The sequence below is a fragment of the Meleagris gallopavo genome, chromosome 9 (genome assembly GCF_000146605.3).
Source record: "Meleagris gallopavo isolate NT-WF06-2002-E0010 breed Aviagen turkey brand Nicholas breeding stock chromosome 9, Turkey_5.1, whole genome shotgun sequence".
Taxonomy (NCBI): domain Eukaryota; kingdom Metazoa; phylum Chordata; class Aves; order Galliformes; family Phasianidae; genus Meleagris; species Meleagris gallopavo.
This window is the reverse complement of record NC_015019.2, coordinates 4123546-4137276: the sequence shown is the minus strand read 5'-3', so window position 1 is coordinate 4137276 and position 13731 is coordinate 4123546. Positions and strand designations below refer to the sequence as shown.

Here is a 13731-nt window from a genome sequence, read left to right as displayed (position 1 = left end):
GTGAGGGGCGGCGCGGCGGGGGCAGCGCGCTGTGCCGGGCGGAGCGGGGTCGGGCTGTCGGAGCGCCGCCGCCGCCTTGATCTCCGCTGCCGAATAACAAAGGGGATACATGGAGCGTGTGCCGTCGCTCCTGCTTCTCTGCCTTCAGTAGGTGCGTCTTAAGAGTCCAATTTGAGCGTTTTCTTTCCCGTGTTTCTCTCAAGGAAGAGCGTTTCCCGCAGTGAATCGGTGCCGTCCTGACATTTGATCTGTGCAGCTGAACCTGGGGATGAAAGGCCACGTAGCGCGGTGTGAGTGCGAGGGCCGGGGCGCAGCGCCCTTGTGCCCCCATAGCGCCCTGTGCATGGAGCAGAAGCTGAGCCCGGCTGGGATTCCACGTGTCCCTGCTGCTGCACGCCCCTCCGGTGTGTGGGAACAAAGCTGCTGTTGTCACCTTGTCGGCGTTTAAAAAGTCAAGGAAAAATAACTCTGGGCTGTGTTCTGGGCTGTGTTAAAAAAGGGGCGGCCAGCAGGGAGAGGGAGGTGATTGTCGCCCTCTGCTCAGCTCTTGTGAGGCCCCATCTCCAGCGCTGCGTCCAGACCTGGGGCCCCCAGCACAGGAAGGACGTGGAGCTCTTGGAGCGGGTCCAGAGGAGGGCACTGAGGTGATCAGAGGGCTGGAGCACCTCTCCTGTGAGGAAAGGTTGAGGGAACTGGGATTGTTTAGCTTGGAGAGGAGACGGCTTTGGGGAGACCTCGTTGTGGCCTTCCAGTACTTGAAGGGAGTGTATAAACAGGAGGGAGAATGGCTGTTTACAAGGGTGAATAGTGATAGGACAAGGGGGAATGGTTTTAAACTGATACAGAAGAGGTTTAGGTTGGATATTAGGAGGAAGTTTTTCACACAGAGGGTGGTGACACACCGGAACAGGTCACCCAAGGAAGTTGTGGATGCCCCACCCCTGGGGGCATTCAAGGCCAGGCTGGATGTGGCTCTGGGCAGCCTGGTCTGCTGGTTGGTGACCTGCACGTAGCAGGGGGTTGGAACTGGATGATCATTGTGGTCCTTTTCAACCCAGGCCATTCTGATTCTATGATGAATAGTGTGGATCAAGCAAGTTGTGCTGTTGGTTCTAATAAGTGACCTCCTCTGGGAGTCTTCTTATTTCCAGCATCCAGAGGACAGTTCAGTGACACTTCTCATCACTCTGTGCAGTAGCAGAGGGTTTGGAAAGTCTCAGAGTGGTTCTGCCAGTTCTGATGTCACTGTCCACCCACTTCAGTGCTTTGCAGAATATGTGCCCTCCTAGATCAGCAAACTGAAGTGAGGTTAACCAGCTTGCTCAAGGTCACAGGGTCAGTGACAGAGCTGGCAATAATGGAACGCAGCCATCCCCACCGCCGGCTCTGTGCTCATCACTGGATGACTCTCCAAGATAATTGCAGGTAGTTTAAACATTGTGTTGCGTAAGTCTGTTTTGAGGCCTTCACAAACTTTTGGAAAGATGAAATGTTAATAGATCTGCTTCAGATCTTATGCTCTGTTTGCACGGAGCTCACACTGAAGCTTAAACTTCTCCTGGCATTGGGAGGAATTTTGGGGACTTTATGGCTTATTTTTGTGAATATGTGCTCAAAAGTCATCTGTACCTCAGTTGTGTGTTTGTTAAGTAAATGGTGTGGAAAAGCTTCTTCTGTAGATTTAGAGGGTAGATGATGGGATAGAACAAACATAGATTACACCGTAATTACAGTTTTTAAAAGGAGAATGTGGAAACTATGGCTCTAAAGAGTTCTCTGAATAAAGTGTTTACCAAATGATGTTCTGTTATTTGCCACTGTTTGAAAAAAAAACAAACAAGTGTGCTGGGAAGCCATAGTGATGGGCTGATGGAAGTTAAAATTGGAACAAAAAGCTTCCCCCTCCTTGATTTATTTTTTCTGCACATAATTGTTAAATAAAAACAAATCAGAACGGCTGTCATTTCTGAGCCTAGAGAGAAATTTCACTTTGTGGTGTTTTTTTTTCCTGTTAAGTTTATGAAGAAAGGGATTTCAGAGGAAATGCTGACAGTTCATGCTGGTGTGACACATGCATTGTATATTTAGTAGCTTCAGGGAGGAAAGATCCTTACTGAGCTGAAGGAAATATCATGGATAATGGTTGGTGTGGACTGCAGAGAGCACTGGAAAGCAGCTGGCACTGCTCAGGTGTTCCACCTCAGCCCCGTCCTGCAGGGAGCATTGAGTTTGGCACAGTCCTGATGCTATGCGGAGTTGTGCTGGTGGTCAAAGATAGAGACCACAGGTCTTTGTTTTGTAAGCATTTGTTTGTGCTTATCTTTGTGTTCTGGGATTAATTCCGGTGACCATTGGCTGCACAAAGTAATCTGGTAGGAGGTGCTGTGTTGTAGTGCAGCATGGAGAACAGCAATGGCCAAGTTCCTTGTAAGTGCTCTGCCAACGGTGCCAAGGCAGCACTGCATAGCTGTGCTCTGGGCATCAGCAGGAGTCCTGCTCTAGGTTTGATCCATGCAAAGGCATTTTCATGATACAGACTTCCTCTGTTTAGGGGAAAAAAAAAAAGAAAAAAAAAAGACAGTTCAGTTTGTTGTTGATGAGCACTATGTGAAAGATGCACTCCTAAATTGCCATATCTCCCCTGTGTTTGTACAACTTATAATGCTGTCTTTGGGAAAAGTACTTGTGCTGATATTACCTGGTGAGGTATCCCAGCAAGGTGATTTGTCAGCTGAAATAATTCTCTCAAAAGGAATGCTTGTGGCTTGCCTAGAAATCTACAACTTTATATCCTGAATGACACTGCTGTGTCAGCAAATGTCTGTTGTAGAGCTGAGTTTGCCAGATTTTACTTCTGCCAGTTTGAGTGCTAACTTCTCATCCAGCCAAGTTAAATAAGAAAAGGAAGCAATAATGGGATGTACTTCGTTTTAGGGTTGGTAGCTTTCAGTGTGAAAGCTCGTGGAATCCAGGAAGGTTTGTGCACTGTTACCAATGGATGTGTGAGAACAAGACCTGCTGGTAGGCTTATGGTGCACAGCTCTGCTGATGCTGTGATGTGTGGGTTGGGGGCACCTGGCTGCTTGCTGTTGGCTGAGCTGAGGAAACTGGAGCTGTGCAGTGATGCCAGGAATCAGATTGAAACCCATGGAGTGTTTAATGGGACTGTGGTATTCCTCATCCCTGGGGGCATTCAAGGCCAGGCTGGATGTGGCTCTGGGCAGCCTGGGCTGCTGGTTGGTGACCCTACAGATAGCAGGGGGTTGAAACTGGATGATCACTGTGATCCTTTTCAACCCAGGCCATTCTATGATGCTATGATACTTCATTTGTAATCATTAAATAAAAAGAAATGGTTTACATTTTAATAAATCTGGTCACTAAAATATCTGGCAGTATTTTGGTGGTGGTTGTGCAGAAGTTTAAAACACTTACTAGGAAAGCAGTTGTTCATTTCAAGAAGATGGCTTATATATCTGCTGTGTACAATGTATGCAGTATGGTATGTTTGAGAACCAGTTGTTCTCCTGTGGACTTACTGCATACTGTGTTAATTTTGGGGGGAAAAAGAAATAATAAAGTACAAAATCTGCGCATCAGAAGCTTCAGAAGACATTATTTCTTATGCTGATTATTTGGCATATAGTCATAATAATACAATAACATATTTGATGTATACTAATCTATTTAAATGGTACAATGAGTCTCATTTTGCCATGCCTCGTACAGTTTTGCAGGAAACATTGTTTACAGCTGCTCCATGCAGTGGCCTTAGAGCTTGTTCATTCCTCTGAAACAAAATGGATTTATGACAATTCGAAGGAGCACCACGGAGCCCAAATTACCACTCACAGACCTGTTTCTTTTTCCAGTCCCTTCTTAATAAGGTAGCAGAGCATCAGCGTTGGAACGCTCTCATTGGGGATTTGTTGTCAGAGTATTCTTAGTAGCATTTCAGTGAGCAGAAGTCAACCTGTGCTCTGCAGAGAAAGTGGGCCCAGGGAGAGGTGTTCAGTGCGAGCAGTTCTCTAACAAGTTGCTATTTTAAAAAAGTAAAGAAATAGAAGAGCTTAACATGGAACACAACCTAAAGATGGGACTGCAAAAATATGTTCTAGCAAACATTCATTTCTGTCACGTTTCAAATACAAAGCGCCGATGTGGTGCTCGGAAAGGTAAACATCACAATGTTTTGAATGCAAAAATCCAAGCTTTTATTTTTGTTTGTTCAGGATGCTATGGGAATTCAATGCTAGACATTTCAGAAACTGAATTTCTTAAGGTGCAACCAGATCAGGTTATTTGTCTGGAGAACAGCTGGAACAGGTGTTCTGTAAAGCTGCATTGAAAGTAGAAATCACAGCTCGTGAGCCTTGGGAACTTTTTATTCTTTTATTATTTTCTATTGTAGAATAAAGCTGAGCCTCACAGGACGCCTTTAGTTTGATAATAAACCTAGAGGAAGTACAATAAAATCTGACAATCTTGAGGGAAGAATATGTGAAGCTGTTTCACTGTGTTGTGCCTGCAGTGTGTAAGATCACTGGCATGCAGAGCGTGCTGAGGAATCTGCCCTTAATTTTATTGGACAAATTACATTTGGGATTGTTGCTCGATCAGGTCAGAGGTTCTGGTTTTAGTTCTGGAATGGGACTTGGAATAAAAACTGTGGGGGTGGCAAAGGAGAATTACGATGGTTATGTTTTGTTTAGAGGCAGAGTTGGTAGAAAACCTTTCTCTTTTCTTAACCCAGTAAGAAATCCAACATCTATTTGGTGTTATTCATCCCAGTTAATTTCCGATCCATTGCCAGTAACTACTGTGCAATCATAACAAGACCTTAGTTTAGACAAAGCATGAAGATGTTCCCCATTCCTTTGTTCTGAATCTGCCTGTGTGAGCAGATACTTCAGTTACACTTCATCCAGGAACGTCTGCATAGGTCACAGTGCACTGAGATCCTTTCAGTGATGCCTGCTGCTTTGTTTCCTCATTTTGCTCTTTTCTCAACTGTTTGTTATATGAGGTGAGAGTTGCATTTATTTGTGTTGTTGGCTTTGTGTTGCACAGTCATCTCACAGAGTCAGGGCAGGCTGGGGGCTGAAGAAGTGCTAATCCATTTCTTTTAGAGCAGTTTGTTACATAGATGCAATCTGGTGCGAATAGAAAAGGCATTTCCACATTTCTGAATGACAATATTTGGTTATGCATCTACCTGTATACGAGTTCTACCTTCTTACATCTTTGTTGTCTGCCTCAGTTTAATAGAGGTTCAGGGAACAATCTTCTTACCTTTTCTCTTTTTTTTTCCCTTTTTTCCTTCAGAATTGCCAAAATGCTTTGGAATTCTTAAACGATTCTAAAAGTGAAGTTGCTGAAGATACAAAACTCATAAGAACACAAGAAGCAGCAAGGAGGATTCAGTGCCAATGCAGCAACAAAGAAGACAGCCAGAGTTAGTGGAAGGAAATCTTCCTGTTTTTGTTTTTCCTACAGAACTTATATTTTATGCAGATGACCAGTCGACACACAAGCAGGTGTTGACTCTATATAACCCCTATGAGTTTGCCTTAAAATTCAAAGGTGGGTTTCTTAGGTTAAGTTGTATTTAAGGATTAGTTGGTGATCTTGAACAATCCAATTATAGTTCGTGTAACAAATCATATTTGCGACAAAACCAAAGCCCTGTCTTCACATATATCTGTTGATGAAATAACTGAAGTGTTAATTTGTGACTTGTCACCTCTGCTGTCCTTTCCTTTGCAGTTCTTTGTACAACTCCAAATAAATATGCGGTGGTTGATGCGACCGGTGCAGTGAAGCCTCAGTGCTGTGTTGATATGTAAGTAAAAAGTGGTTTGTTTTTCCCCTGATAGCATGACATCTGATTACCTTAACTTCCTTCATTATTGTAAGAGGTAGTAAACGATAGCATACACAGCTAAATTATATAAATATTATCATACTTTCCTGATCTCTTGTATTCTTGTGGCCATCCAGTCTTTACTGTCTTTTACTCTAAGGCAAAGGTAACGATTTGGAGATTGCTCCTTCAGTTTTGCTCTTTAAGCATAAATGAAATGCTACTAAATGCATCCTGTGGTATACTTTGTAAACCATCAGTGAGAGTATGGAGTCTCTGAGTACTATTGTTATTTCTAACAAGAAGAACAAGACCACCCCTAGGGTTGGGATTTCTTTGTGAGGAATATTTGTTTGCAGATTGACAAAGTGAAAATGTATGAAGTTCTACTGAACACACTTTTCTGGGACCTATTTAACAAAGGTACTTTTGCCATCCTTCACCCTGACCACCTGTCTTGTACTCTCTGCTCTCTCTCTCCACCCTTCCTTCCTCCTTTACTTCTTTCAGGTCCCAACACAGTAACAGAGGAAAAATGAACGTGGTTAAGTTTACTCCAATAATGTGTAGGGCCTGCAGGCTGGTAGAATTCAAAGTAGGAGAAGAACCAATAGATATGATAAAATTGCACAGCTTTTTTCATTGAGTTTGCAACATTATCTCTGTGAAATACAGATAGAACAAAATTAATGAGGATATCAGTAAGCTACTGGTAGAGTTTAGCAGACATTTACACAGTCTTGATGTTTAGTTTATCTTTGGCTTAAACAAATGTGTTAAATAAGAGGTATGCCTATTTCCTGGGGAGTTTTTGTGTGGCAAAGAAAACCCCATCTGGTTCTGTTGACGTTGTCCAATGTCAGTGTTGACTGCAAAGCTATGAGCAGTACTAGGTAAGTGTGGCCACTTGCCAGACAAACATATTCTACGGAGCTTCTAATTATGCAGTGGCCTCTGAAAAGAAACATGAGCATGTATCTGTTTATAAGGGTCTGCAGAAAACATGTCTTTGCTTGGCAGTAGATGCGTGTTCTCATAATGCAGCATTATGTACAGATTTTGTTTAGGTTGATAGTACCACGTACTAAGAGGAGCAAAAAACTATAAAGGAAGTCTTAAAGGGAGAGAGAATTTATCAGAACAGCAGATTTAGTTCTCAGGGTTGTATGAAAGTATTGTTGGGGAAAAATCCTTCTGCTTTAATGAAAGCACTCACCCAACCACCACTGAGCTTCTTGAAGCCTGACATAAGCACACTGCTTGGTTTCTAAAGTAAAACCACAGACATTTGTATGCTCTTCTTGCTTAGGAGGGATGACTTAGTTTCTGTTTCCTTGTTGAACAGTCTGTTCAAACTATATACGAGTTCTAAGAACTTGCTCTGTGTTTGTGATCGTAGATACCTTGTTGTGCTACAGTTCCTTTAAAAGAAACCAGAAACAAACATCTGTTTCTTGTAGCATTTTAATGCATATGTATCACAAACGTGGTACTCTTACAATTGTTTCAAAAAAGCTTATCATGTATTAATTAAGGTAAAACCACTTTTTCCCCTCAGGACGTGGCAACCTTCCAGAAGCCACATCACTTATACACAGGTGTTTTTTCAGGTTAGCTATTATTATCTTAGAAATTTAGAGTAGCCTCTCATAAAGAAGAACAAAAAAAAAATGTCTTCCATTCCAGAAAAATACTTTGTTTTAACTCTAAGAGCTGATATGACTTAAAAACCTGAATGTTTTGGTTTTTTTGGGCTAGATGGGTATTTTCATAATGAATCATAAATGCAGAGAGGAGGCAGGTGAGCAGAGCAGTGTTGCAAAGGTCTGTATTGCCTTTGATCAGTGTTATTTTTAAACTGTGCCTTTTACATGTCCTACATATGATTTTTTCACATAAAATACCATAAAACTAGAAGTAATGTAACAGCTATCACAGAGCCTTAATTTTGAAACCATCTTGGTCAACTTATTCAAAACAGCAGAGTTCACAGCGGTTGCTGGACAGTACAAAAGTTTGTGAGGGAGCAAATGGACTCCAGGCATGGCTCAGTGTTTGCCTATGCTGCAGTTAGGGGTATGATTGCAGCTTGTGTAGATAACAGCAGGCCTAACTCTTGCTAGCTGGTCAGGTGTCTGCACTGTTTCAGTTCAGGATGCAGAATATGCTCAAGGTAACAAGACTGCTGAGCAAAGCTTTGACAGCACGGAGCTCTGAGAGCCAAGCTTGTTCACTGAGGGATGGGAAATGTTTATATAGGTACATAACTGTAATTTTAATTGCAGTTACGTGCCTTAAACTGGTGAGTTTCTGATTTTTGAAAGTCTCTTTAAATCTAGATGGCTCTTACCCATAGAGAGAATTAGTTTTGCTTCTGGGAAAATATAATTTCAAAGCTTTGAGCCTGCTTTCCTGAAGAGACTTCTGCCATCACCTTGTATGTCCAAGCATTTGGCAGTCCTTTTTTCTCCCTATCTACCCCACATCCCCCTCTACCTTTTGACATACTGGACAGCATAGAGCAGAATTGTTTTAAGAGGAGGCATCTTCCAGATAATGGATGTTTTGTGAAAAGTGGCAGTCAGGTTCCCCAATGGTGTGTTCTGAGAAAGAATAACTGTTTTGGTGGGGTTTTTTTGGCCAGCCAATTGGAGCAGATATATTTAGGAACTCAAATACCCTATCATGGTGCAGCAAACACAGGGAGGAGAGAGATGAGGCAAGATCAGATCTTCAAGAACATTGAGTGACTGAGGATAGCATGGGGATGTGAACTATTGCAGTGCATCTGTGTGGGGAAAACGGGAAACATTGGCATTGCAGGGCATGATTCCACACGAGGCATCATTTTGACCAGCTCTCCTCTGCTTGAAATTGTTTTACTCTGCAGTGTGATTCGCCACAGAGATGTTCGTGCTGCTCACTATGGTGTGATAGATAAATTCCGTCTGCAAGTGTCCGAGCAAAGCCAGAGGAAAGCACTGGGGAGAAAGGAGATTATTGCTACTCTACTTCCATCTGCAAAGGAACCACCGCAACAAAAGGAAGAGGAAGAAAAACGAATAAAAGAACACCTGTCTGAAAGTGTCTTTTTTGAGCAGACTTTGTGTCAACCAGGTAGTTGAAATCTTTATCCATCCTGTTCTCTGAATCAGTTTTGAATAGCTTAAATAATAGAGAGACTAGACTAAAATAAGCTTTAAAATAATTCTTATTAGTTACCTTTATCCCCGAAGGACGATTGCACTCAAAAAGCAAACTATGACAGTTCTGCTTGTGCTGTCTTGATTAATATTTTTTTTCTTCTTTGTCTGAAAAGTATAAAAAAACCAAAATTGCCAGCTGGAAATTCTTCATATGTTTTGCATATGATGAAGTGAATCTGAAGTCTTGGGCAAAGCCTGGGCCAAACAGCTCAAAGTGACAGAGAGAGAGAGAGAGAGAGGAAAAAGTATTGTGTCTTACTGGAAGTGAATCTGAATGGATCAACTTTTGCTGAATTAAAGTGTAATATTCTTGTCACTGCTTGCTTTTCATGACAAGAACAAAAATAAGTTCCTGAAAAGAAACTGACTTGCTTGAGACTGTTTCTCCTGCTAAAATCAAACTGTGTCAGCATTTATAAATGGTTTGCTGGCTAATGAAACGCCTTGTATTAAGAAAAAAAAACCAGATCCATCTCAGTATGTATTGTAGGAGGATACGTGGTTAAACTAAACCTACAACCTACACTGTCTCTGGGCCCACAGAACACATTGTTAATGTGATAGCTGTTCCAGTACAGAGGGTTTCAACCATTCTGAACAATCTGATATTGGTCTTAATCCAAACACTATTTCTTTTCTTTAAGCCTTTAATTAAATCATATTGCTTGCTTACAGAAAAGCAGCAAACAGCAACTTATGGTCTTTGCATATAACCTGCAACCTAGAAATAACAGTCTACTGGAATTAAAATAGGACACACAATGCCAGTCACGTGAGGATAGAAAACTTTTCTAAAAGCATTTGTTAATTTCTAACAGGTGGTTCTTAGCATTGTCAACTAACACGTTAACAGCTTGAAGTGTGTCATTGAGGAGGTTCCAGCCGTTATACTGCAGCACAGCAAAGAGCATGGAGGATAAATGAATCTATAGTTTGCGTTTCCTTGTTTGGGTGATACCGGATTGTTGTGGTAGTTCAGTTTTTAAAGCAAGTTAAACATGCTACTCAGCTGTGGCATGTAAACTGGACCTGGGGCAGGCCTTAAATTCTCCCTTAAAGAAAGAGGGAAAACTCACCTGGGCCAACAGCCTGTGCTCTTGCTCTAGCCAAGACTTCTGGAGCTGTAAGAGTTTTCTGCCTCTGTACCTCCTTTTGGTGTTCTTTCCCAATTAACTACTAATTGCTCAGGGAACGTATCAATGTCAGGGTGCATAGTGAAACCTCCAGCATTGCTGAAACATCTAACTGCCAGGAGTGTGTATAAATAGCTGCTAGGCCTGGCAGGCTCTGTTCCTCTAGAAGGGAGAGATTTGGAAAGTCAGATGAAAACAAATTCCAACATCAGCCTTGGAACAGGGAGCAGCCTCCTGCACTGCAAGATGCAAAAAGCTTAGGAAAGTGGGTGTAAGTTGTTTTCTATCCCCTCCCAACTCATAAAGATAAAATATCAAGGTAGTGCAGCTCTGATGCTGTGTGGGTAGATGTTCCTTACAAGTGGTACTGTTTTGTTTTTCAGAAAACAGACCTGCCTCATCGGGACCGAGTTTACTAACAGTCTTCCTGGGAATAGTGTGTATTGCAGCACTAATGCTACCTACGTTGGGGGAAATGGAATCCCTGGTGCCTCTCTACCTCCATTTAAGTGTGAATCAAAAGTTAGTTGCTGCTTATGTTTTAGGTAAGTATTCTGGATTTTGTGTTTTAGAGGAGCTTTTGTGATTTGGGAAACTTCTCAGCTGTTTGTCAGCAGCTTCAGGAAACCTGGAGACAAAGAACTGCCTTATATTTTCTTTTCCACCCCAGTTATATTTTAAGTTACAGCCAGAATGATATATGAGGGAAAATTTATATTTTAGACCAGATTTTAGTCAATATTGTATACAGGCTTCTACATACTAGTTTTGCCTTCATTCAATGACTGGCCCAATTACTAATACCTATAATCACCTGCCAACAAAACTGAGTGGAATGTATTATGTTTCTTACACTGAATACAGAGTTAATCTGTTGCAGAACCTAGAACTCTTCTGGTTCTATTTCTCTCTCCAAGCCAAATGAGCTGGTCTGAAAGGCTGTGTTCATTGTTTTCTTGATAAGCAGTTGAAATGTTCAAAAAGAAATGGTTATTGATGCTTACTAAGAGATCTCTGCCATCCACCCCTCTTCGTGATTGCTAACTTGCTCCTCAATTAGGAAGCATGGATAAGTTGCATGCTTCATTTGATTTGACTGTTTTTCTGTAGCTATTTCAGATTGGAAGAGCACTCCCACTTAACTCAGTTCTCCCATCCCACTACCTGGCAGAACTGAGAATTTAAAGGAAAGGAGATAGGCAGCTTCAAACTGATAGCTAGAGGTGAGGTAGTGGTGGGAAAGAATGTAAGATCTTGTTGATTAAATGCACACAGTTTAGTGACTGACTTTGCTAAGTTCATCTGCTGAAAGGCTTTTAAATCTCACCTGTTGCTAACCAGAAGCCTATGTCTTTATCTGAGCTGATGGCATTGTATTTTCAGATTAGAATCTTGCAGTAATCCTGGTTTTATGTCTACCTCTAGTTTGGAAAATAGTCCCAGTTTCTGCTGATGACACCTGTAGTATTAAACCATTTGAATTCATACTTCTGCAACAACCTACCTGGTTGTAGATGTGTTGTGAAGTTCCTACAGGTCTTGATTCTACTGGGGGCAGGGTTGTTACTGCTCATGAAAAGGCTCCTCTGAGTATAGCACTTATCTACAGCACAGGTAGGTTGCCCAGAAGAAGGTGCAAACACTTCCACAATGAAGTACAACTGGATTGTTTCGTTTTTAACTGAAAAGGGAGGTTTGTTCCACACCAATGAGACTACATGACATTGGAGAAGAATTTGCTTTACAGAAATGAGTTAAACCCAGACACAGTGCAGGTTGTTCTGTAGCACCTTCCAGAAGCTTGTTACTCTGCAGTGATTTAAATAATCTAAATTAGGGCCTACAGCAGTTCTGGTAGTTGGGATTGTCTGAGCTAATGCAGACCTTGACAAATAGCTGAACTATAATTCCTCCTTAATGGGATGAAATGCTTGTCTAATGGAAGGCAGCATTACAATTCTGTTCTGTCATGCTTTTATGTTTAAAATCTTTATCAATTAAATAAGTTACATCAGTATGTAGAGGCAACATAGCAAAAGAGTCTCAGCGATTTCTTTGTCTGGTGAAATCTGTAGGCTGTAAGATCTCTGCTGTGAAAGGCTATTATAGAAACATATTCCAAGCCTGAAATAAGATTGCCTAAGAACTGATGAATTACTATTCTGATGTTACAGAAGGCTGTATGTTTTTCCATGTGCCTCTTTGCTCTGTACTAAATAAATTCATGGCTATGAACTTTTTTCCTTTATCAACACATAATGGCAGTGTGTTTTTCAGTGTGGCAGTAGTAGGTTTTCTAACCCTGTATTTTCTGCTTTCATCTCTGGAGCCTATTTTTAATAATTTGGGAGTTTTTTAGGCCTCTGTCAGAGCAGACTTTTTTTTCCCCCTCTCTTCTTAAAGGTCACAGAGCCCGCAGAAAGCTCCCTATGCAGATTGATCAAAGACTAGTTTAGGACAAGTATTATTCTGCAGAGAAATGAATAAAAAATGTCTTCTAGCTTTTAGCTAACCTGCCTTACTGATGACTCAGCATTTGAATTACACTGCCCATAACCATCCCACATCAAACCAATGGCTTCCATGCCCGTGTTAAACTTACTGTTTAGATTTTAACATGGATGAGATTTTCCAGCAGCAGTCAGATGGCTGTACAGAGCACTTATGGCTTCTTTGAGATTTAGCTACAAGGCAACACTTTGCTATAATGTAACACACTGAGTTTTGTCTACATCAGGATTTGGAGCAATACTTCTAGTGCTTATGTAAGGGGTCTGGATAAACTCCTTCTGCATGCATTACTTCTGTCTCCTCTATCTCGAAAAATTAAAGCACTTAGTTCTTAATCCTTCCTTCCAGGTCTCATCACCATGGTTATTTTGAGAACATGAGCAATGACTTAACAGGACATCAAACACCTTACTGTATATTCACATCATGAATGTGGACTGCCTTTTACTCCCATTGGGCTCATCAAGATGCTAGCAACTCTGTTCAGTGATCTAAGATACCTTCAGAAGTGTAATATATTTTAACTATGTATAATAAATGAAAGACTCAAAGCACTTTTAGGTGCTTCTGTAACAGACAGCTATGAAATGTTCAGTGATACCTGTGAAAATGATTTGAAACACTTTTATATTTACGCCTACTGTAAAAAAAAATCCTTATTAAAGCAACATTTGTTATTTTTAGTCTATGTTCACATCAGTGCGTGATCACTATAAAAGCAAACTGTCGTGTAAAGCGTTCCTTTGGTTTGTGGCTGTACCTGCTGGGGCTGATGCCTGACACTTCTGTATATGTACCAGAAGGATGGCAGTCGTGGCTAATCATTGAAGCAAATGGAAAATTTCATCAGTGAAACTATGAAATAAACCATTAAATTTAGGTGAAGAAGTAATTCTCAAATTCCTTACTTCATTGTTACCGATGTATCACTCAGTGCTCATTTTCTTACCAGGGGAAGTAATTTCTGCAACAGACATTTTGTATCGACTGTAGACAATAAAGACCAGTTCTGTAATCA

The 13731-nt window shown here is 41.3% G+C and overlaps 1 protein-coding gene across 2 annotated transcripts in view; it reads left to right on the top strand.

Annotated features, from left to right (window-relative positions):
- The window catches only part of MOSPD1 (motile sperm domain containing 1), a 14053-nt gene extending 322 nt beyond the window's left edge, over positions 1 to 13731 (top strand). Inside the window, exons 1-6 of one of the 2 annotated variants that reach the window (XM_010715195.3) lie at positions 58 to 151; positions 5326 to 5583; positions 5767 to 5842; positions 8754 to 8980; positions 10586 to 10747; positions 13062 to 13731. In XM_010715195.3, coding sequence (XP_010713497.1) covers positions 5430 to 5583; positions 5767 to 5842; positions 8754 to 8980; positions 10586 to 10747; positions 13062 to 13093 — 651 coding nt within the window. In that variant the 5' untranslated portion in view covers positions 58 to 151; positions 5326 to 5429 and the 3' untranslated portion in view covers positions 13094 to 13731. Of the gene's footprint in view, positions 1 to 57; positions 152 to 5325; positions 5584 to 5766; positions 5843 to 8753; positions 8981 to 10585; positions 10748 to 13061 lie in introns of those variants that run through there. The other variant, XM_010715196.3, reaches the window with a different exon arrangement.